This window comes from Amblyomma americanum, chromosome 7 (genome assembly GCF_052857255.1).
Source record: "Amblyomma americanum isolate KBUSLIRL-KWMA chromosome 7, ASM5285725v1, whole genome shotgun sequence".
NCBI classification, from domain to species: domain Eukaryota; kingdom Metazoa; phylum Arthropoda; class Arachnida; order Ixodida; family Ixodidae; genus Amblyomma; species Amblyomma americanum.
Genome location: NC_135503.1, coordinates 118,405,178 through 118,429,378, shown reverse-complemented (window position 1 = coordinate 118,429,378; position 24,201 = coordinate 118,405,178). Strand labels below are relative to the sequence as shown.

Genomic DNA, 24,201 nt, shown 5'->3' with positions numbered 1-24,201 from the left:
TCAAAAAAAGTTTTCGACAAACAACCACATATTAGAACCAGTTTTCTAAAGATATATTGTTGATATGTATGAAAAACAAAAAGATGTGCGACATTTGTTTTGATTTGTTATCTACTAAACTGAATTTCTTGCCTTTTCATACGAAGCACTGTCAGCAGGAACATAAACAGTTTTGAATCCAGACAAAAACTGTACGGTTTGTATTTAGTGACGCAAGTTTTGTTAAAAGCAAAGAATGCAAAAAAGTATTAAACTCATTGTGAAAGTCCAAAAAAGGTGACCAATGGGTCCTCTTTTGTGCAGATTTCATAGAAAGTTGTGATAAAATTTAAAATTTTGAATAAAAATGAACGCTCGGGAAACCATCTTGTTGTCAATCCTGTAAGTTGTTTGTTAATAAATGTTTCATTATGCCTTTATGTAAATTGTGTTCTATTATGCACGGTAACGACTTAAGTAAAATGATCCTCTGTTGATCGGCTTCTTTTTTGTACCCTCCTTTTTAAATGGGAACAACCAGTGCAATTTTCCAGTCGTCTGGAAAGCCGCCGCAAGATGGAGACTAGGCGGAGAATACATAGAGATAAATGAAAATAAGTTAGCACACTATTAAATAATTCGGTTATAAATGCCTTCAGGTTAATTTCCCTTCTGACAATTAATTGTTAGCTGTGCTCTGATATTCACATATAGCTCTAGTGATTTCATGGCCAGAACAGAACTTATTTGGGCTAAGGAACTACAGCTGTGTTATGGTAAATATGCTGGCTGAAAGTAGTTATTCAGAGAAGTACCCTCCTCAGTGTCGTGTAATAACGTTGTATTATTGAACAAAAAATTCGTAATACCACCTTGATCTGCTCCGTAGACTGTCATATACTACCAGAATGTATTAGCATCCGTTTTTATTTCGCTTCTGAGGTTTACACGCGCCGTAGCCTGGTGCTTGTAAATGTAACAAGTGATGGCTACTTACCGTTCAAACGTTCACTTAACTCCTCCAAAGGCACTTCGTTCACTGTGTGAAGAATTACTCTGCCAAATAAAATAACTATTTCTGGCCGCTTCGGTTGTAGACAGCATGGCTTGAATAATTACGGATTTTATGTAATGATCATACTCGAGGTTCATCATTGGCTTAAGGTTTGCCATACCCTCCATGTAACCCAGGTTGACCAGCAGGCGAAGAGTGTGCAAGTATAAAATGAAATGGAATAACAGCGGCTTTGTAGTACACTCGCCCTCTTGACAAATCTGAAACCACTGAGGCGCTTTACAGACAGTTGTACACATAGCCCTTGAAAAGAAGTAAGCAAGCTTTCCTACTTCTAAACAAGTTAAAGGAATTTACTTAGACAACGGTAGAATCTCCGGGAGGAAAACATCTTTTTTATCCACTGAAACGCCGGTCAGGGCTTCAAAGGGTCAACATCAGGAATGCCGAAAGCGACAGGCATTCTGATTAACGAGCCTCGTGAAAATTTGTTGCTTTCGCCGTAGAGTTGTTTTTATTTCTGGGCAAAGGCTCGCCAAACAACAGTTACACTGTAACGCCAATCGTCTGCTGATCTGGAGACAGGAGTTCGATCCCGGTCGAGGTGGTCATTTTGTTACAGGCGAAGTTCTAGAGGCCCGTGTGCTGTGCGATGTGAGTGCACTTAAAGAACCCACGGTGGTCGAAATTTCCAGGGGCATTCACTACGGCCTCCGTCATAGCCTGAATTGCTTCGGGACCTTAAATCCTCATAAACCAAACCACTCCGAAGCAGCACAGGTAATACGCCCAATATTGCAAGTGAAGCGTTTCACTGTGGCCCTTTTTACGACTCGCTTCTGCCATTACGTTTCCAATATTGAGCCGATCACCTGTGCTGCTTGACCTGCTGCTTTTCGAAGTCCGCATTCTCGTCCTGCTTTATTTGAGCAGTCTCTAAGGTGCTGTAGCTGGGAGTCGTTCATCGCATTCAAGTATATTTTCATTCACCTGGAGATTACAGCCATTCCCAAACTTAACGAATCGAACACCACAGTGCTACCGAGGCACGAGACCATCGAAATGTGAGCAGTGCGAGCAGATCTCTTACCACATATCACAAGCGCCGCGCGGACTGTGAGGCTATGCTTGGTATGTGTCCACAAGGTTGCGCACACAGCCAAGCCCGGGTGGTTGCGTGACCGCTCGGGTGGCTAGGGTGGCGAGCGCTTCTTCTGTTTTACGCGACAGCATTATGCTTGCGTTCAGCGGATAAATCGCCGTAGTTGCTGCGTTGGTGTGCAAACAAAATACCTATGGTGGAGGGCGTCCTGACGTCATAGGTTAAGCTGTGGAATTGCAATGATCAAAACTTTAGTTAAATTGTGCTAATGAGGCCGTACCATCAATCAAATGCCATTATGTTGTGTATGTAAATGAGCAGCACGCAAAACTAAGTTAGGATAAATTAGTTCCGAATCAAACTGGTAGCAAATCATACTCATTAACGCTAAGTCACGTTGTTTCTACTTGGATAAAATGAAGACGTGCCTTGCGGTGTATCTACTATGGCTACTTCTGTACGTATGCTAAAGATCGTGGACAACTTAAAAGAGGTACTAGTTGAGAAATAAAGAAGCAAATAACCGTTAAATTTGTCACGATATACAATAAGCCGTAGCTTCAATTTTCAATTTTTAATGCAAGAATGCATTTAACCGCCACATTTCTGTCTCTCTTAGAAATTCTTTTGTCCGGTTTTAGTACGTCTGTGCAGGCCGGTGCTCCATAACATGCATTTGTGCACAAGGGTACTACTTGAACGAGGTCCAAAAAATTACCAGTGGCTTAAAGTGGCTCTCTCTGGCTTAACGTGGCTCTCCCGAATCAAACTGGTAGCAAATCATACTCATTAACGCTAAGTCACGTTGTTTCTACTTGGATAAAATGAAGACGTGCCTTGCGGTGTATCTACTATGGCTACTTCTGTACGTATGCTAAAGATTGTGGGCAACTTAAAAGAGGTACTAGTTAAGAAATAAAGAAGCAAATAACCGTTAAATTTGTCACGATATACAATAAGCCGTAGCTTCAATTTTCAATTTTTAATGCAAGAATGCATTTAACCGCCACATTTCTGTCTCTCTTAGAACTTCTTTTGTCCGGTTTTAGTACGTCTGTGCAGGCCGGTGCTCCATAACATGCATTTGTGCACACGAACGAGGTCCAAAAAATTACCAGTGGCTTAACGTGGCTCTCCCTGGAATCCAGCGAAAAGCAAACGCTTGCTAAGTGTCTGAGGCTCGTCCATGGCAGCTCCGCTACACACGCTCGCGACAGCGTTTCTATGCAGGGTGTCCCAGCTAACTTTGCCAGTGTTTAAAAACATGCCGCGGGACTCTAAGACGACGCGGCCAAATGCATGTTTCTGGCAATTGTACGGAGCATCTCGCATTATTTTTATATAGCACTTACCTGTCAAACGCTCCGTGTAGGAAGCGAACAGATCATTTACCCTGGTGTGCTGCTTAAAAATGTTGACAGTGCTGCGACGCGGCAGCTGGCTGTGCGATTTACGCGAGCGCTAGCGATAAGGACTTTGTCTGCTTGTCGCTATCAAGCGACACAAAGGAAGCATGCCGCTGGCCTATATCGCACAGCCAGCTGCTGCGTCGCTGCCCTTTAAACACTTAAGGTGCAACACATCGGACTAAATGATCTGTTCGTTCATACACGGAACGTTTGACTGCAGTCACGGCGGGAAAGCGGGCATGTCACGTGGTATTTTTTTGTATTTCATGGGCCTCTGCAGAGAGTGAAAAAAAAACGATACGTAATACTAGGTGGAAAGTTACATACTGTTCAAGTGAACGTGTCGCTGTCCGTTCTACAACTTTCTTATTGGACTTTTTCGCCTATCTTCGTTGATTGCGAAGTTGGTTAAATAATCTCTACTAATTATGCAGTTAAATACAATAAAAAATACTGTGAGTTGCTCTATACAATTGCCAGGAACATGCATTTGGTCGCGTCGTCTTCGAATGTCACCGCGTCTTTTAAGACCCTGGCTAAACTTAGCTTGGACGCCCTGTATATACGCACAAGGCCACTTGGCTATGACATGGTATCACATGGTCTTATGACACCCCCATCGGATCTCATCACGCGGCTTCACATCACCCCATCGGATGTTCTGAAGGTCAGAGGTCAACCCAAAGGACGCCCAGTGTCAAAGGTCAACTAAAGGTCATGGATCAAGTTCAGTGGTCACGGGTTCGACACTATGACTGTACCACATATAGTCATCACGGCTATCCTTGGTTGCACTGAAGGTCGTTTAAGGTCGTTGTGCTCCACAGCTACAGGCTACTTTACCTCGCTTAGTGAAACTTTTGGCTTCAAACTCCTCATTTTCTGTTTTTGTAAACGTCAATTAAGAATATCACCGATTTGAGCTCCAAGAATTACACCGGGTTTGAAATTTTCACTTCAAATACCATTTGGAAAGCACATATGTAGAGGATCACAAAGGGAATTATTGTCAACCAAAGATAAGGGAGGCACAGAGATATAGCTTCAAAGTCCGCTGTGATGACGCCAGAGGGCGCCACGTGCCCGCGAGCTGGGCTCGCAGCTGCAGCCTTGATACGGCTCAGAATTTTCCTGACGTTGCAGGATGGCGCCACATGCCGGCTAGCTGAGTGTTGCATACCGGACGCATCTCGGCCAGTCAATTGGTGAGCACTGACCCGCGTGATACGCTAGCGGTACGCGCCGTGCTAAAAGTAACGGTTATGCTCGTGTGTTAGCTAGCGTCCTCGTTTCCTTAATTGCTTGCTTCACCCGTTGTCTCATGGCACATTTCTAGACATCTCCCGTCCATTTTGCGCATTTCGTGACATTGTATCGGCACATGCTACGCACCTGTCTTGCAGGCTGTCCGCGCAAAATACGCTATTTGCAAAGAAGCATGTCTAGGTGACCTTCCCACTGGTCGCAACTGTCCCAGATTTCATTCAAGGAACATTTCGGAAAGATCTATTTCGACTACCCTTTGAAAAATTCGTGCCCAAAAATTGTTTTCGTGACCTAAGAATGCGGGTCAGCACGCATGTATTACTGCAGTGAAGTTACGTGGAATAGCATGGATTGCACCGCTACTTTTTGCTCATGATTTATCTTGGGCGTCTTCTCTGAATTGTTTTTGTTTGGGCACTCAAACCTATCGGAGAGGGAGGTACTCACTACTCATAGAACAGAGCGAAGGAGCTGGACAGCTATAGAGTACTCTGCCATCCACACAGTTCTGTAGAGCCCGGATTACGGAGTTTGCAGTTGTAAGACACCTGCCACGCTGGCCTGATTGCACTGGCGTTCGGTTGCTGATTCTATGGTTGCGGGATCTAATCTCGACCATGTCAGCTGCACTTCCTTGTAGCTGATCTGAAAAACCGCTCGCACGCCACGGGCTTTGAGCGCTCGACACCGAACGCCCGGCGGTAAAACTTAATCTTTATTGCTCCTTTGCGTCGTTCCTTACTCTGATCAGTAATTAAGGGACGTCAACACCCCCCCCCCCCCCCCCCCTCATAGCAGATACGATACCGGAGCTCTGAGAATCACAGCAACAGTTCGGCATCCTGGGGCTAGCGAAATCGTGCCGAGGCCATCTACAAATTTTCGCCGCCTTAAGGCGAGGATGTTATTAACATACTACTGATGTCACTCACCTAATTTACAAGCGCTCAGCTGCAGTGGAATGGAGAAAAAGGCCTGGGCATTTTAGCACTAATTCAGGATTGGTCGAAAAAGTTGTAAAGTCAGACATAGCTGATGAATGAAAACAATTATTATTTTAGTTCGCTTGTGACTATGAGGCCTCAGAATGACTGAATTGTCATTATTAAATTGAAGTATAAAAAGCGGGCAAGCTGAACTGAAAATTGGGGTAATTAGTTGAGCTTACACAGTATTAGGGGAACCGGAACATTGAAATCAATGGTGGTCCACCAGCTGAGAGTGAAAACATGCTTGACATGGCTGTCAAGATCGGGGAAACCGTAAATGCCTCGGTAATGAAAGACGGGAGACAAATTTTCCACCAATTTTGAAGGAAGGACGGTTCCGAAAAGAGCATTCTGGTTCAATTTCGCGACACTTCACGGAGAGACAGTTTGCTAGAATAAGCCCGTGAAGCACACATTTCTCTAACTCATCTTGGGTTTTCTGGTCAACCTTTCGTCTACGTGAACGAACACCTTTGTCCTGCACGGCAAAACTTGCTTGGCATGGTTAAACCCCGGAAGAGTCATAAAGACTGACGTTTTGCTTCGGCGAAAGGTGAAAAACTTTTCGCAGGAAAGAACGGGACGTCACGAGCCCGTCCTGTATACCTGCAGTGCGTATTCAGACAAGATTCCACAAGCGCATGCCTTCAGTGTTAAAGATGTCCAAAGCAAAACATGTCAATTTAGTAACGGCACAAGAGACAGGTGTCTGCTCGAGTACTGATACCTTTCTTTCTTCACCTAAATGTACGGACTGCGCGCTACAAAGAAAAGATATATATCTACTATTATCTAGTTTAGCCTTTCCATTTGGCATTATCACGGTAACTGAAATATGGTATAAAAATGAATAGCAAACAGCCCAATATTCCAAGCTACACATGTTTCGTTTTAAATCGTTGTAGCTAGAGGGGCGGCAGAGTCATGATAAAAGCAAAAAAGGTGCAAATTTCAACATTTCCATAGTATTTACTCAGACAACAGACGACTAGGAGATACTTACTATTCAGAGAAATAAATATGTATTTTCTGTTCTCAACCGGCCACCACTTGAAAGTGTTATTTTTTTCGTTATTTGAGAAATGTTTATGTTGTGTCAATGACCGCAGATATGATGTTGTATTTCGAGACGATCGGAACATAGACCTGCTCGATACATCTTCTGCTAGATGAGATCTGGTTCAAATTCTGGACCCAAACGCTTTTGGCGAAGTTATTAGGAGCCCAACGCGGATCTAGCACGATACAGCAACCCTTCTTGATACTTTTCTAACAAACATCAATGAGGATTCGCTACATATAGTGTACTGGCAGCCGAAATCAGCGTTCAAATCTCCATAAATATTTTTATAAAAAATTTCGGTTATATCCAAACAGAATAAAAACCGGTCGTTTACATCCCAACAGAAAAGCCATGCTGCACTAGGAATTTTCTCGCAGATCTAAGGAAATCGCATGGGATGGCGTCTACAAATTACTTGATGTAAAAGACGCCTACAACATTTTTTTTTCCGAAGTATTGAAGGTCTTATATACAGAACGTTTTTTCATTGATTACCAGACAGCAGTCCTCCAGAACGCGGAAACTATGGCTAAAACGAGAATGCTTAAAAGAGATACGAATCAAGAAAAAGCTGTTTAAGCGTTTTATACCAACTGAAAACATAGAGCGTGTAAAAACCTTTCAAACTTATAGTAATAACCTAAATCAGCTTGAGCGAACGCCAAGAGAAACGTTGTAAATAATTTGTTTAGACCAGACGCAAATAGAAGTACCGATGTCGTTTGGAAACCTGAAGGCACATTATTAAACACAAACCAAAAGACCACAGTAAACGAGCTAAACATTTGTAGCTAAATATCATCTGGTCTTGAGTTGGCGAACATATTCAGCAACTTATTCAGTATTGCCGCCCTGGCCGCTAATTCAGATCAATTTTTAAGGTTTTTGAGCACAAGGTTTGTGAAAGGGCATTTTTAGATCTAGTATTTAGGCGAAAGCCTTTAATGGCTCATGCTCGCGGTGCCCGTCAGTCCGTTCGTCAGTGGCACTCTTCAAATCGATAACAGAAAAAAATCTTTGTGTGCACGATGGGATTTGAAGGACTATCCTTCCGTTCCGCAGCTGATCACGCTAACGACTACGCTACATTCTTTTTTTATCTTTATTGCATGGAAATAGTACCGAAAAGAAAAGTTTTATCATGCTTACTATACAAAACACCAGGTCACCTTACCCCTGCATGAACCGTCCTTCCAAAACATCAAAAGTCTAGGAGGCACAATATGCATCCAGATAGGGGAGCCAGCTAGGCGGCTCTTGCAGGGCAGCATATACTGCCCCCACTAAGGCGCATTCTTCACGAAACAAAAATTTCGACGACCATGATGATTCGGCGTGGCGGTCAATCATGCGGCGCTTCCAGAGACTAAAGAGTCCCAGCAACATAAATAGATCATATGGCACAGCACTGCTTTTCTCCGCGGGCAAAAAACGAATACTGTAGGATGTGATGTTAGTGTCCTTCATAATATTTCGTTGTAAAATGCCCCTGAAGCACATAGCACCAATGCACAGAACAGAACAATGGTCAATTTTCTCTGGTATATTGCACAGGCGACAATTCACCGTCCATGGCACAAGCATCTCCTCAGCATGAAGTCACGCCTTCACAGGCAGCGTTGGCGTGTGCAGCTTAGAAAAAGAATGTTTTTGCGGCAGAAGAAATGCACAATCGCCTAACACGTTTCAAAACAGTGGTGTCAAGGAACTCCAGAAAAGGTTGCCGATACAACGGTACAGGGAACAAATACTCTGTGAGTATCTGAGTCATCTGCCTTCTGGAGAGGCTATACAGGTAGTCTACAGAAAAGCGCACGGTGAGGAAATTGAAGGTGTCAGCAACTTTGTTAACGAATCTCAGTAAATGCCCCTCAAAAGTGTGTCCCGTCGGTGTGAATAGGAAAGGCAAATGCGCACTGAGGCGCCTAATAAGCACGGGTACTTAAGAAGTGTGGTTTGAAGATTTGAAAAAGAAAAAAACGCGAGCCAAGCTGATCCACGAATAAGTGAACAAGGCCGATTCCACCAGATTCTAGAGAAAAAAATACGTTATCGCGACGCATGGGTTCCTATTCGGAAAGCCATACAAATGCAGCCAATATTCTGTGCATCACCTGATCTTTCTTTCTCGCACATTGCAAAACCCGCAGCACATAGCCAAGTTTTGCAAATAAAGAAATGTTGCAGACTTGAGCCCGAGCAAACACTGATAGTTCCCTACCCATCCAAGCCTGGCTTCGTCGCATCATGGAGACTATCTGAGAATCCCAGTAGGCGCCCCTGTTGCGAACTTGGTTAAGAGTAACCCCTAGGTAGTGAAGGGTCCCACAGTCTCAGCTTATGCCACCATAATGACCTGGCGTTGTACCACAATGGCCCAACCAAAACTCCTTGGATTTATCTAGATTAAGAGCCGCACCTGATACGTCGCAAATCTGTTCAATCTCAAGCACACTCTTTTTGTCTCAAGCACACTCTTTTTGTCAGAACAAAAGAGGGCGACGTCATCTGCATAGGCTAAAATCTTAATTTCACACTGCGCCAAGGAGACACCATGGATATATGGGTGGTTAATAATACTGAGGCAAAGGGGTTCGAGATATAGGGCAAAGAACAAAGGCGGAAGGGACAGCCATCGCGAACAGATAATTTGAATGCAATAGGTCTGGTTAGCTTTTGGTTAATAAGACTGCACAGTCTTATGCGCCTAAGGAAAACATCTCTAATATTTGCATGCCCTAAGGCCGCAAACAAGAAATCGTGACGAATGTTATCAAAGGCCTTTTGCAAGAGGTCAATTTGAAATAGAGCTACTTGTTCGATCTCATCTGATACTGTCTCCACTACTGAGCGTGCAATATGATAATGGGTTTGGATGCTGCGGTCTCAAATACCGCAGACCTGATGCGTGCCTATTAAGTAAGCGACAACTAGCTGCAGACGATTGAAAAGAACTTTTGCAAAAAGTTTGTAATCTTCAATACAGAGGGAAATTGGACAATATCCCTCAACTGTTTTTAACCGATTTGAATCTGTGATTTTTGGAATTAATATAGTATGCCCAGAAAAGAAAGGGGGGGGGGGGCAAAAAACCAAGATCGCAAGAAACCTGGAAAACCTCCATCAAGACAAGTGCTAGGCAAGTGGGAAATGTTTTATAGAACTCGCTTGTAATGCCATCTAGCCCAGAAGATTTTTCAGCCGTTAGGTCAAAAATAGCAGATTTAATTTCGTCCAAAGTGACAGACCCCTCCACTAAAACACGCTGCTCATCGTCAAGTCGGGGCAAGGCTTCGAATAAGTGACTGTAATCTGACGTCGCATTGTGCCCGCACAACCACCAAACAGCTTCCGATAATAGTCAAAGAAAGCCTCAATAATACCAGGACCATCGCTTTATGTGCAACCACCATACTGAATTTCCAATATCTTTTTAGCTAGAGGAGTCTGCCTTTTATCACTCCAGGCCCGACGAGATGGTTCCTCTTCCAAAAATCTAAGGGTCCTAGATCTCATCAAGACTCCTTTTTATCTTTCAGTTTCAAACTGCTGAAGCTCTAATTTTACGGTGTGATATCTTCTACATAGACACGTGGGCTAATCCTCTCTAACTCATGTAGCTCAACTAAAGTACGGCTCAGCTCTCGAAGATAATATCTCTTCAAAAACGCGATTCTTGCTGAGGCTTCAATAGCAATGTTTTCGTTTCTTGTTTAAATAATTCCAATTTTTGCAAAACTGAGGCGTGACCGCGTGACCACGTGTCCTTCAAGCAATTAGATAGAGCACGTTGGAAGATTTCATCTGAGAGCAGGCAGCTAATCAGCTTCCACAGCTCCCATCGAGAACGGAGTATGCGCCGACTGTACATCCCTAACTGAAGAGACACCATGCAGTGATCAGTGAAAAATATGGGCCGGGCCCAGTAACCATAAACGCTGGATAACATGTCTGCTGAAACGTAAACACTGTCAAGCCGAGCACTAGAGGAGCAAAGGAAGTAGCGTAAAGAAGTAGCGGAAGGAAGAGGAGGCAGGAAGTAGCGTAGTCAGGAGCACCTTATCTTGTTGGGCAAGATAAGGTGCTCCTGACTGCGCTACTTCCTGCCAACGCATATGTAGTTCTCCTTGACTAGGACGCTGGAGAATGTTTGCAGAAAGGCGTCGAATCAGATGGATGCCTTTCAAATGCCCTCCACTGTCTCCAGCATTTAAAGATTCACAAACAATTGTGTACTTATTTAACATGTTAACCACACATCAGTGACACAAGCATCAACAATGCGCTAAAGGCTTTCTGCTCACCGCACATTAGGTCAGCAAAGTGCCCCCTTAAATTTTTTGCGGCGGATGTTGAGAAAATGTTGATGTCATTTCAGAATAGCAAACGTTGTGACCTAGATGGCTTACAAATTCTTTCAATGAAGCATGTTGCTAACTTTATCTCGCAACCACTGGCGCACTTTAAAACCAACATGTTTACATCTGGCGTCTAAAACTCAAAAGTGAAAAAGTAACAGTAACATTGAAAGGTGGGAAAAGGACGCGTTATCTAATTGCTTACCAATATATATTCTCGTTATGATTTCGAAGTGCATACAGGAGTTAATTCACGAACGTATGGTTCGTTTTATTAATCAGTTTAACATATTAACAGGTTCTCAGTTTTGGTGATTTAAAGGCAGGTCCACTGAAGCAGCTTTACTAAACCAATGAGAAATTATTTAGAATCATTTTAAAGACTCTCAGATGTGCTCTTTATTTATATAGACTTTTCGAAAGCGTTCGATAATATCAATCATAAATTTTTTTTTGCAGAAACTTGAGCATTATGGCTTCAGTGCTAATTTCTAAATGTTTCTAACAAGTTATTTAAACCATCGCCTCCACAATGTTGCCTCATTATTGGTTTGTCGCACATAAAGCCGATGTATTCACATGTTCTTAAGGCGAGTATCTCGGGCCCGCTTTTATTTAACCTGTACGTCTATGGGCTAGAACATACTAGTGCAAATTCCAAATTCCCTACCTATGATTATGAAGTGAACCTATTTTTTAGACCAAGAACTATTTCAGAATTAACAGTATACGCGAATGAGGCACGTAACAGGATATTTGTAAGGAGTAGAGCACCACTACTATATATTAGCCCAATAAAGATAATCTGTATTATTCGGAGTAAGAAATACAACAGTGCGCGGGCAACCGAATCTCGTGCTTGGGCATGCCCTGGTAGACAATGTTTCTTTGGTGAAAAGCCTTGTCATAATACAGGAAAATATATCTTGGGAACTTCATGTCTGTAATCTTTGCTGTAAACGTTCAAGAGCTATATTTTTTATAGTGTTGTTTATTGCCTCTTGGCAGAAGGGGGTTAGGAAGAAAAGTGAAAAGAAAGTAAAGGAAAGAGTGGGTGAGTGTTAAATAAAGCAGGAAAGATGTGCCGATCTAATGAAGGCGAGGAGGGAGCGGTGATGTGGCCCCTGCGCCCAATCAATATATGAGGACGGATTGTCTGGGAGACCCGCTGCTGCCAGGAGGCGAATTCTGGTTGGCTTCAGTGCCGGGCAATCCCACAATAAGTGGTGAATGTCAGCCTCAGTGGCTTGTGAGTTGCAGACTGGGCATCCTAAGCGGGGATATTAGTGCCGAAATTGAGGTCACGTCCGAGTTACGGCAGGAGTGAGGGCAACTCAGACCCGGATCCTCCGAAGCACAACCTCCTCTGCACTGGTGAGACCGCGGGGGAGGGTTATCGCACACGGAGGGACGAGAGCACGTGTGCGGCGCCGGAGGTGTTCCTTTCTTGTGAGTAGGAGAGCAGCATCATCTATACTGATAAACAGGCATTGACGTGGGTAGGGTTGGCAAGCGGGTTGCAGAATCTGCAGATCTTTCTGAATTGAGTAGGTCACGTAGGACCCACTCGGTTTGAGTGGCTTGCGGGATGCGAGCCACCCGGCGATGTATATTCTGGCATATTTCTGGGCTGCGGCTGACGCGTCGGAGTAGACGAGTTGCTTGAAGGGCGTCAGTACGGATGATAATGTGAGCTGTAGGAAGCAAAGTAACTGCGACTACAGAGCGAAGCGCATCTTGTATAGCAAGCAGCTAAGCACAGAAGGAAGTAGGGGGTTCCGCGAATCAAAACTTGTCCGCCTTGATAAGTGCAGGCTGGCAGGGACAGTAAAGTGCAGTCGTCGTTACACAGTTCGGGATACTGGCATCAACATATATAATAATTGAGCCGCGGGGTAGGTGACTATCTTGTTCCGCGATTCGCTGGCGAAGGGACGATGCCGCTTAAGGTGAGGTTGGGAGACGTAGATCCGTAGGTTTGTTGTCGCTCAACTGCACAAAGTCCCATGAAGGAAGAACTGACGGTGGCGGCGACAGTACGGTGTGTGATGAAGCAAAGGTCCGGAGTGCTCGCGGTGAATGCAAAAGGGTGGCCTTAAGGCTACAATCATCACGGCGCTGCTGCACAAGCTCGACAAGGGTATTTAACTGAGCATATTCTTGAAGTGCCACGATCGGCGCGATGCGTGGAATGCAAGTGATAACTTACATTGCCTCTCGATTGACGGCTTCCAGACGATGCCACTGAGCTCTGGTTAAGTGTTGGAACTGTGCTTGGTAAATGAGGCGCGGTTGCAAAACCGCTTTCACCAAATGTCGTGCGACATGAGAGCGAGCGCCGCCGGTTTTGGGAGCAATACCTCTGATTAGGCCCAAAGTCTGCAACGCCTGCTCTTTAGCCTGAGAAAGCCAGGCAGTACCCGTTCCGGACTGATGTATCGACAAACCCAGAATTTTCAATGTCGAAGATACTTGAACTGGGGTTACAGATAGTTTGAGACGGATTGGCGTGGCAGCAAGTTTACGGCGTCCCCAGCGGTTGGCCACTGACATGAACGTAGTTTTGCTCACTGAAAGCTGTAGACGGATAGACACAGCGTAATTGGCGGTAATATCTAAGGCTGACTGTAGGGCCGCCGCTTGAGTTAGCAGGTCATGGTGAGTGCTCCATACCGTGATATCATCAGCGTACAGTAGGAACTTAACGTCAGGGACATCATGTAAGCGCCATGCAAGAGGAATGAAGGCAATATTGAACAGTGTTGGTGACAGCACCGAGCCTTGGGGTACACCCCGAACAGATTGAAATGATCCTATGGAGTCACCACTGAGGCATATCGCAAATCGTCTGCCTTCAAGGAAGGATTTTATAAAATTGCATACGCGAAGAGGAAAATGCAGCATGTCAATAGAATGCAAAATGGCTGCATGACTTTTCGATATCCATGGCGAGGACGGTACGTACGCTGTGGCTGCAAGTTGACAGAACTTGCGACGCCAAGAGAGTCATACCATCTTCAGAGCCGATGAATGGACGGAAGCCAATTTGGGCGGGGTGGTAGAAACCGTGGTGCTCCAGCCACCACGACAGTCGTGTGGCTAACATTTTCTCTGTCAGCTTGCACAGTGTTGATGTTAGAGAAATAGGCCTGAAGTTGCTAAGATCCGACAGTGGCTTCCCGGCTTTTGGAATTGGGATCACAGTGGCCAATTTCCAGGTCTCAGACACAGAGCCGTTTAGCCATACTGTGTTAATGGTGTCGAGAATTTCAGAGAGGACAGCAAAACTCATGTTCTTGTACACCTCATATGGAATGGCATCTGGACCAGGCGATGTGTTCCGTTTAGCCTCATCTATTGCTGCAAGCAACTCAGGCATGGTAAAAGGAGACGCAAAACCCTCGGCCTCTGGTGCTGATGGGAGTGTATCTACGTGAGCTGGAATCCCTGCCGAGTTAGACTGGTTAACTGAGGGGGGCAACACATCATATTTTGGAAAGAATTTCTGTGCCGCTTCTCTGCAGAAATCATCCGAAGACAAGTTAGCTGCAAAGCATGCGGTGCTAGCTGCGTCGGGGCGACGGTGACCGTGTTCCATGGCACGGGAAGTTCGCCAGAGAGATGAATTCGACGACTTCGCAGAAAACTGCTCGCACCACGCATGCCACTGACTTCGTGATAGATCTCGTTCGTATTTGCGAGCCTTGGCAGTAATATGGTTCAGATTTATACGTGCCTGTGCAGATGTGGGATCACGTGACGCTGCCAGCTCGGCCTGTCGGCGAGCAGCCCACAAATTTTGCAGACCGATATCCGGAACCGGTCGATCGATGTCTGCCCAGGTGCTGGTGGCAGCCCTGTTTAACGCGCATTGTATGCGGTCAACAAGCGATAGTAACGACTCTGCAGGGAGATCCTGGAGAATAGCACGGAAACAATGCCAGTTGACCACCGTGCACTTGCGGCGTAACCGGCGAGCACGTGATGGATGGACACCGATGATTATAGGGTGGTGGTCACTGCCTCAACAGTGAGGATCAAGGTGCCACGAGGGAGTGCCGGGGCCAGAACACCACGTAAGATAAGGAGCATAGCTGGCACTGTGACTGTGACGCATGGCCCGCGTTGCTGAACTGGGGTGATTTAGAAGAATAAACAACGCATCCGCGAAGGCATCCCGCACACGCCTGTCGCGGGGGCTCGAAGTAGGGTACAGCCAGTCTGTGTGTGGGGCGTTGAAGTCACCTCCGACTAAAATCGGACATTTGGGGTATCTCCTGCGCACAGTCAATAACCAGCCCAGATTTATACGGGAGGGAGCGCCACACGCTGGTCTTACGTAGAAGGATACCACCACAACAGTTGCCTTCGGTGGTTTTACAGCAACTGCAACTACCTCCTGATACGAAGTGCACTAAGTTTCCAGAGAGAGGCATACGTGAGGGAAACGCGTGTTAACGTACACCGCCACCTTTCCCGGAGGGCAAGCAGTGTGCACACGATGGTCGTTGATGGAAGGCGACGCGTAACCACTGAAGCCAGGAATTGCTGTCAAGGCATTGGCCTCTGCAGTAACATGGCCCACACCTGGAGCTTGTGCAAGCGAAGACGGGTTTTGAGCTCTCCCACTTTAGTGGAGAGGCCTTACAGTTCCACTGGAGCACACCAGAAAAGCCGGAACACGCCATCTTCGTTTAATTGTCCAAGCGTTTCAAGAGAATACATGTCAGGGTGGATAACTGGGTAACTATGAAGCGCAGCAGGGATGTTGTAGAGTTATCTGGCAATGTAGCAGGTACTCAGGGAGGAGCGGTGAAAGAAAGTGGTTGGCAGGACATGTTCGGTGCTGATTCATCATTTCTAGTGGCGGTGCCAGATCCCACTGCATGTCTACGGCAGGAAAGCAGTTCACGGTGTTGTCGGAGCCTTGAGACCTCCGCCAAAAGGCGTGAAATTTGGTCATCAACTGCTACAATGTAATCGTTGAGAGGTTCCGGGATGCCACGCTGTTTTGTAGCCTGCTGATGTCGGCAGCCGTTACGCACATTTTCGCTATAAGTCTGCTTGGTAGCAGTTTCATGCGTGTGCAGCATGGGAAGTTCGGGCCACTCGTCATCATCCCACTGGAGAGGTGCAAACCGGTTGGAAGTCTGCACAAGGGGCGTATTAGAATTCTGAGTCGTTTGCTGAGGACGAATTTTTTCTGTTGCTTTAATATTTGTGGGGCAAATGGGTGATGTGATGTCGTGGTCGTCAGTTTTGCAGAGGCCACATCTATACGCCGCTGCGCCTTCTGACGCAGGTTCCACTTGAGTTGTGAAAGGGCAGGATCTACAGATATGGCCAGGTCTGAAGCACCTGTAGCAGTAGACGGCGGTTGGTTTGAATGACCGAGGCCGTAAAATGTAGCCATAAATGTACAAGCAGGCCCGCAGTGTTGGTGGGCCTTGCAAGGTGACGACGCATGAGCGCCCTTTCTCATGTAACGTGCCTGGATCGCTCGGTGAGTGGGACAATAAAGCTCACGCTGAAGGGCGGCCTGGTCCTCATTAACATCGACGTTGTAGACAACACAACGTTGCAAGTCGGATCCATCAACCAGGTACACCTGTACCGGTACCGAGACCTCGCTGCTAACTGTAATGCACTGCAGCATTTGCAGACGTTCCACGGCAGCTAAGGTCAGGAGCCACACAGCAATAGTATTGAACTTCTTTCTGGCAGTAAAGCCGCGAAAACCTTTCGTTCCGAGACTTGCATCCAGGTTTGCCTGCAGAATTCTGGTCGGTATATCTGTAAGGCTTTTCGTTGCCAGAGATTTGATAGTGGCTATGTAACTCACTGAGCAGTGGGTAGACACAACTGGGCGGTCTGTGGTTAGCAGGAACGTTTGCGTTGTGAGCCGTCGCTGGCCGAAGAGGAACTCGTTGCAGCGTGCCCCGAAGGGCGCTTTTGAGGAGAGCGGAGGGCTGGCGACCCGATTGGAGGGGCTGATGACAGGTCCATTGGAGTGCTCAATGTGCCATGTGGTATTGGTAGAGGTCGATCCAGAAGTACAGGCTGAGCAGCCTGTTGCGTTGTGTCTGCTCCGTTAGCGGACCCAACGGGTAGCGAAGAGCCGATCGTCAGAAGTCGGGCAGCAGGCACTCGGGCATCGCGTTTGACGACGATGCAGAGACGAGTCGAGCAATAGAGAAAACTAACAGAGATTTATTTACATGGTGATCGAAGCGAGTTCGGTCCCACAATGAGCACTGCGGCTCGTTTTAAAGGGTCCCGTGTCTCCAGGTCCCTAGTTGGGGAACTTGGTTTAATGAAAAGCGTCCAATCACTACCTTTTTGGGTCACGTGCACTTTCTTCGGGAACCACCCACCGAGACGTCCCCGACACACCCTCGCCACTTCCGGCGCCTGGCCGTTCCTGCAGCAGCGATGACAAACACGAAAGGCGACCCAGGTGGAAGGAGCGAAAACAAGGCACAAGTCGAAGCAGCACTTGCGAACGGAGTTCCGCACAATGGAAGAGGAGGCGTCTTCAGAACGGCTGGTACACAGGTGGTGGGGCTCGCTGTAAACAACAGCAGCCGCGTCCGCCGCCGGGCACGGGCCACCCAACAGGACACCCAGACACACTGTCGCCGCCTCCGGCAACTGGTTGTAATGGGCTTTGCCACTTAGCGCACGACTCTTTCGGCGCCGCTCTCCCGATGCACACAATTGAAAACATACGCGCGCCGGGAACCCGAGGAAGCAGCTTGGAGCAGTTTGGCCAGACCAGCGGATGTCCGTCCGAAACCCACTGTCCCGAGGCTCGGGAATTTACGAAGCGTTACAAGCCGTTTCTGTTTGCCGTCCAGACGGTAAAGCACTCACGAGCTGCTGTACATATAGAGAAGGCAGGGCAGGCGCCGTATCTGATTGACCAAAAGCACGATTTTGAAGGTCCGGCCCATGCTCAGTGGGCTGTTGTACTGGCGGGAATGCCACCCAGGCAAGCGGCGCAGGCGGAGCTACCCCCGCCAGCACGTTACCGGAGGAGCTAGGCCTAGCCTCGGTGCGCAGTTCAGGTCCAGGAATAACTGCGTGAGATTTGCTGTGCGAGATGCAACCAGGCGGCGATTGGGCGTCCGAAGCCTCCTCGGATGGCTTGAATCCAGTTCGTTTGCTATAGAGAACGTAGTTACGCGGCAGGCGAGATTTCCACAGCAGCGATATGAAGGCACCTTAACCAGGACACTTCGTCTTCACCTCGAGCTATTTGAATGGTGTCTAAATTCGCTCTTTATTCCCAGTCGCGGTTAAGAAATTAATTTATAATTCATTACTCCTAAACAAGCCTCACCTGGTATGGGGCACTGCCACGTTTGTTAACGTTGCTAAATTGCGCACATTACAAAAGAAATCGGTTCGAATAATTTCTGATGTTCTATTTACCGCACATACCAAACCTATTTTTCATGCTCTCCAATTTATGCCGGCCACGAAAAGATAAGATGAAATAATAATCCGTGCATATCACATTTACCGCAGGACAGGAAACAGTTTTTTAATATACTGGTAGAGCTAACAATAAGAACTAATCCTTACTAAGTTCAAACGAATCATAAACAATGGTACATACCCTGTACTCGTACTAATTATGGCAAACAGATGTTCGACATCGTATTCCCAACATGTTAAACCAGAAAATCATAAATTTGGCACCATAACCTCATAGAGTACGCAGTTTATCAAACAGATCATCTAGATTATTGCGCGGGCAAACAACGCAAAAAACCTTCTGCGCAGGCTTCTCTCCAGCACGGTAACGTGTGCTATATGATTTGACTTTCTTTATGAAGCAAGACTTGCAGTTCAGAAACAACTTGCAGTTTCAGAAACCGTTCAGCAACAATGTTTCGTGTAAAAGTTTCAGTTTGTTATCTGGACAACTATCAACTAAACCGGATTGACACAGTCTCTTTCTCATCAGCAAAGCTTTAGCAGAATATCCGCCGGAAAGTGGCATGACGTCACCCTTGAGTTTTGAGCAGTTCCTAAACAGGGATATCTTTTCATTATAGTTGAACAGACGGACAGTCACAGGTCTTGGCTTGTCATGTGCCGACTCACCAATCCTATGAATGCGTTGCACTGAACTGGCACTAACGTTATGTTTTTCTTGGAAAACCTGGCGGACAACATTATTTTAGACGTCCTGCGTGTTTTCGTCTGGGGCCTCCTGAATACCGTAAAGTAAAAGAATGTTTCGGCAAGCTCTGCCTTCATAGTCAATAAGCCTCTTGTTTTCAGCACACAAGGCTTCTTATTTTCAATTCGTTCGCTTAGATTAACTCCAAGACGTCACATAATTTTGTAAGCTCATTATTGAACTCATAAAGGGCAGCATCGCATATTTTCGCATAATCTTTTTATCTCTTCAAGTTTCGGAGTGGTGTGTATTTTTACAAAGTTTTGGGGCCGGGGTTGTTTCGGTACTGAAAGTAAAGAAAAAGAAAAGTTCCCATAATCTCTGCGGAATTTCTGCTCCTGACGCAGGCCGTGGCTCCCGACCGATATATGGGTGAGTCATTTATTTAGCAAAGACGAAGCTGTGCCCACTGTAAACGACAGGACCAATCTCCTACCTTGTAGAGGCTGCAACGGTGCACGCGGGGGAACATGTGTTCGTGGCATCGGGCTCCTTTAAAATGTATGTAGTCCGAAGGAAATGACTTTGCTGTGACGCAGCATTACGGATTTAGGAAATCCTGCTCCGCGCTCACAAACGCTAACTGGTCCGTCAGCTAGTCGGAGCGTATATCAAGGCCCACCATATTGAGGGCGAGAGTTATGAATTATTAAGGCGAAAGCCTTGATTCGCTCGTACTCGCGCATACGGTCTAACGCTGTCTTCCACAAATAACGCGGCAACTACTCAGGATAGCAGAAAACGAATGCCAGCATCAGATGTAGGGGACAAAATATACCACCACGCCAATTTCATTGACTGTGAAAGGATTAGTTAATTAAAAATAGCCAATTATAGCGAAAAAAAGAAATGCGTCGATATAGCTTGGCCGTCTATATAGCGGCAGGAGAGGGTGACGTCTCACTTGAGGTCGTCATGGTAGCGACGCGCGCGCTGGTGGTGCCACCTGCGGGCCACCTCCAGAGAAGCCAGAAGCCAGAGAAGAGAAGAAGAAGAAAATGCCATAGAAGCAGACCCCAAGCGCCAACAGCGTCGTCTAGATGAAAAGTGTGGCAAGGTAGACCTTTTTTGGGAGTTCCACTGGTATGGGAACCTGTTAAGCTAGAATCGCAGTCAGCAAGGCCAAAGGCATTCGCCTTGCCGCCATTTAGATTGGCAAAGTGTTGCCATAACTTTTTTTGGTAGTGACAATCGCGACGGGACCCTCGAAAAAGATGTTCAAGATTGACCTAGGGGTTTTTTTAAACGAAATTAATTGCTCTAGGGCATTGGCAAAGTGTTGCCATAACTTTTTTTGGTAGTGACAATCGCGACGGGACCCTCGAAAAAGATGTTCAAGATTGACCTAGGGGTTTTTTTAAACGAAATTAATTGCTCTAGGGCATCAATGATGGGTGAAGGTGTGATGAAAAATGTAGTAGCGATTAAATGACTGAAAAAAGGCTAGCTGATTTGATTAAGTCCAGTAGAGAACGATGGTACAGTCCCTGCGTCCAGGAAATCTATGAAGCAGGGTTGTTTAGTGAAAGACCCGCTACCTACAGGTGCCGGATTTCTTGTAGGCTTGAGAGCTGTGCAGTCCCACAGTTAGTGATGAATTACGTCTTCAATGTCCTCGTGTTTACATATCGGACACCCTGGCCGAGGAAATAAATTTCGGTACTGAGACCACTTCCGTGTGACGGCAGGTGTGAAGGCAACCCCGACCCGGATCCTCCTAAGCGCAACCTCCTCTGCACGGGTAAGACCGCGCGGGAGGGCTACCGCACACGGAGGGATGAGAGCACCTGTGCGGGGCCGTAGGAGTTCCTTTCTTGATGAAAGGAGGGTAAAGTTGTCCAAATTAAGGAGCTGAGGCAGTGATGAGTCTAGATTATCAAGGAGGGTCGCTAAATCTGCCTGGCTTTGAGAAGTCAGCAGATCCAGTGGGACTCAATCAATACGTACTGGCTGCGGGATGCGTGCCGTGAGCCGGTGGATGTCCTAACATATCGTTAGCGGCTAATATTTCGTAGGAACCGGACTACTTGAAGGGTGTCAGTGCGGATGACAACGCGGGCCGCAGGAAGCATAGTTATGACGGCCACGGAGCAGAGTGCTTCTTGAACTGCAATGAGCTCAGCACAAAAGGGCGAAGGGCGTTCAGTAAGCTGATACCTAAAGGTTTGATTCAGGGCAGGTCTTCATGGGCAGTGTATTGCTGTTGCTGCTTCGCAGGCTTGTATGCTTGCGTCTACGTAGACAACAATGAATCCTTCAGGGGCAAGCATCTTGTTCCTTAAATTTCTGGCAAAGCAACGATGCCGAATTAGCGGTTGTTGGTCGGCAATTATCTGTTGGCTTGTTGTCGCTGAGCTGTGCAAAATTCCATGGGGGAAGAACTGGCGTTGGCGGCTGGAGAATAGAGTGTGACGTTGCATAAGTCCTCATTGCATGCGTCGAGTGCGAGAGACTGGCCTTAAGTCTGCGCGCATCATGGCGCTGCTGCACCAGCACATCAATGGTATTGAGCTGCGCATTCTCTTGTAAAGCTATTACCGGTGTGATGCGTGGAAGGCACGTAATGGTCCTCATAGCCTCTCAGTTCATGGTTTCAAGGTGATCCAATTGGGCTCTTGTAAGATGTTGAAACTGGGCTTGATAAACAATACGTGGCGGCAGAACTGCCCCCACCAATTGCCGTGCAACGAACGAGCCTGCGTCCCCCGTTTTAGGAGCCATTCTTCTATTCAAACCCAAAGTCTGAATAGCTTCCCTTTTTGCATGAGAAAGCCATGCAGTCGCTGATCCTCATTCGTGAATCATCAACTCAAGGATTTTCACACTCGGACTTTCCTGTAGTGGGATGTCTTATAGACAAAGACTGATCGGACTTGCAGCAAGTTTATGGCGTCCCCAGCGGTTGGCGACCGACGTGACTGTTGTTCCATGCACGGATAGCTGAAGTCCGATTGATGATGCGTAATTAGAGGTAACATCCAAGGCAGATTGAAGGGCAGCCTCCTGAGTACGAATATCTTTGTCAGTACTACACACCTTGATGTCATTGCCATACTGAAGAAATTAACGGAGGGTTTGTTTCAGTTGGCGCTTGCGGCGAAAACTCGGATGGAAAAATAAAGAACAAAAGTCGGTGAAGAGCTCATTTGTGTCGATGCACCGAAGAGTGCGATGTTGTTGGTTAGTGAAGGATTTTTCAGGACCAGGAAATGGACGGAGACATGTAATCCTCCGCACGGTCGCAAAATTGAGGAGATCGCCACACCTCAGGATGATGGCAGGCGGTGCACTACATCTATCTCTGGCATCCCATAGGCTAAGCACGAATCCACAGAAAAGATTTCCACATGAACAAAAAATGACTTGTCCTCTATAGTTCAGCTCCTGTTGGAAATGGACTTTATTCTCTTAAAACGCAATAGATATTTCACTGAAACCCAGCGACGTTTTTGCCGGGCCCAATGGGAACATTTGTTACAGCCTTAAAGAAATTTTAGCGGGTTCTGAGAAAATGTTTTTATGCCAAATTTTTTTACCCAGAAAAGCACATTTTAAGGTCCTCTGCTCTCGGAGCTTTTCTTCAACCTGCTGCAGTCTCCGAGAGTGAGGAAGGGCCGAAGTGATTCTATACAAACTGTTTTTATTAGTGTTCGCACGATGGATTGCACAGTAACTACCGTACGCATTACAGAAACACTGTACCGTCAGAGGAATAGGGATGGAGAAAAGTCACTGGCACTTTACGGGCAATGCTACATTTGAGCATACAATTCACCGCATGCTGAAATTGCGCACTGCGAACTTTGTTTTTCAAAAGGCATATAGCTGTCGGTCTTCTTAATACGTGATATTTCAAAGCGGCGCACATAATACGAGTAAAATGAAGCTGAGCCACAAAAGACGAATTAGCTTTGAACGCGTCTGTCGGAGTAAGTCTTTCTGTTTTGAGCATGGACTGCACATTTTATCTTGAATAGAAAACTCATACTGTGACCAACTCGCAGGTTTTTTTGTCGTAGCCTACGGACGTCCGCTTTACTTTAATTAGATGGTGTGATCAATCTTTCCAGATTGCGTTCTTCTCGTGTCTATGGGAGTAGAAGACGACGTGCCCTCCAAATGCAGGGAGGCTTTCAGTGACATTTGCGGGGTTGCTGTTAACGTATACAGCCCGGATCTTTGTGCTGACGACAAGAAGAAGGAGTAGGCCTTGAGCCGGATTATACTGCTTCACCGAAAAACAATGTCAAACTAGCAAACATTACAGGATCAGAGGAGAGACCACGGAAGTGACACCTGCTTATTTGCGGCTGGGTTAGCCACACGCGCTTAAGAGGACGTGAGAGACTGTACACGTTCGGTGTATTAAAGAGAATTTTCTGCCACGCTTTTATCAAAAACTAATAAAGGTATTGCAAACTTGTCTGTAACTTCTTGGTCAGTGAATCGTGTTCTGAAGCGCCGTGGTGTAATTCTGTCGCAGACTCCACTGGTCGTGCTCAAGAAATTTTCATTTTATACACTGGTTTTCTTTTGTTTTTCATTGCAAAAGTTGTTTTGAGCGCAATCAGTGGTTATGACATCTAATGCCGGTGCACCTAGGCAGCAAAGGACAGTCTTCATGTTCGACGAAAATTGGTCATTGCTGCTGTCTTACTTCCACAAACGAAATAGTTATCTCAACCCCATTGTGTCAACGTTTGCTCACTGCACCCGAAACATAAGGGCAGAGCTAGCTAATAATCTTGCTCGCTATAATATCATGTATCTACTCCACTCCCGTACCCGACTGGTGTTCACGTTCCTGGTGTATAGGAGTTCTGCTTTGT

The 24,201-nt window shown here is 46.3% G+C and overlaps 1 protein-coding gene across 1 annotated transcript in view; it reads left to right on the top strand.

The window, feature by feature from the left end:
• LOC144097420 (uncharacterized) overlaps positions 1-23,748 on the top strand; it is a 60,344-nt gene extending 36,596 nt beyond the window's left edge. The window contains exon 5 of the mRNA XM_077630147.1: positions 23,443-23,748. Within this exon, the coding sequence (XP_077486273.1) occupies positions 23,443-23,579 (137 nt within the window). The 3' untranslated portion in view covers positions 23,580-23,748. The remainder of the gene's footprint in view (positions 1-23,442) is intronic.
• Positions 23,749-24,201: the final 453 nt, after the last annotated feature.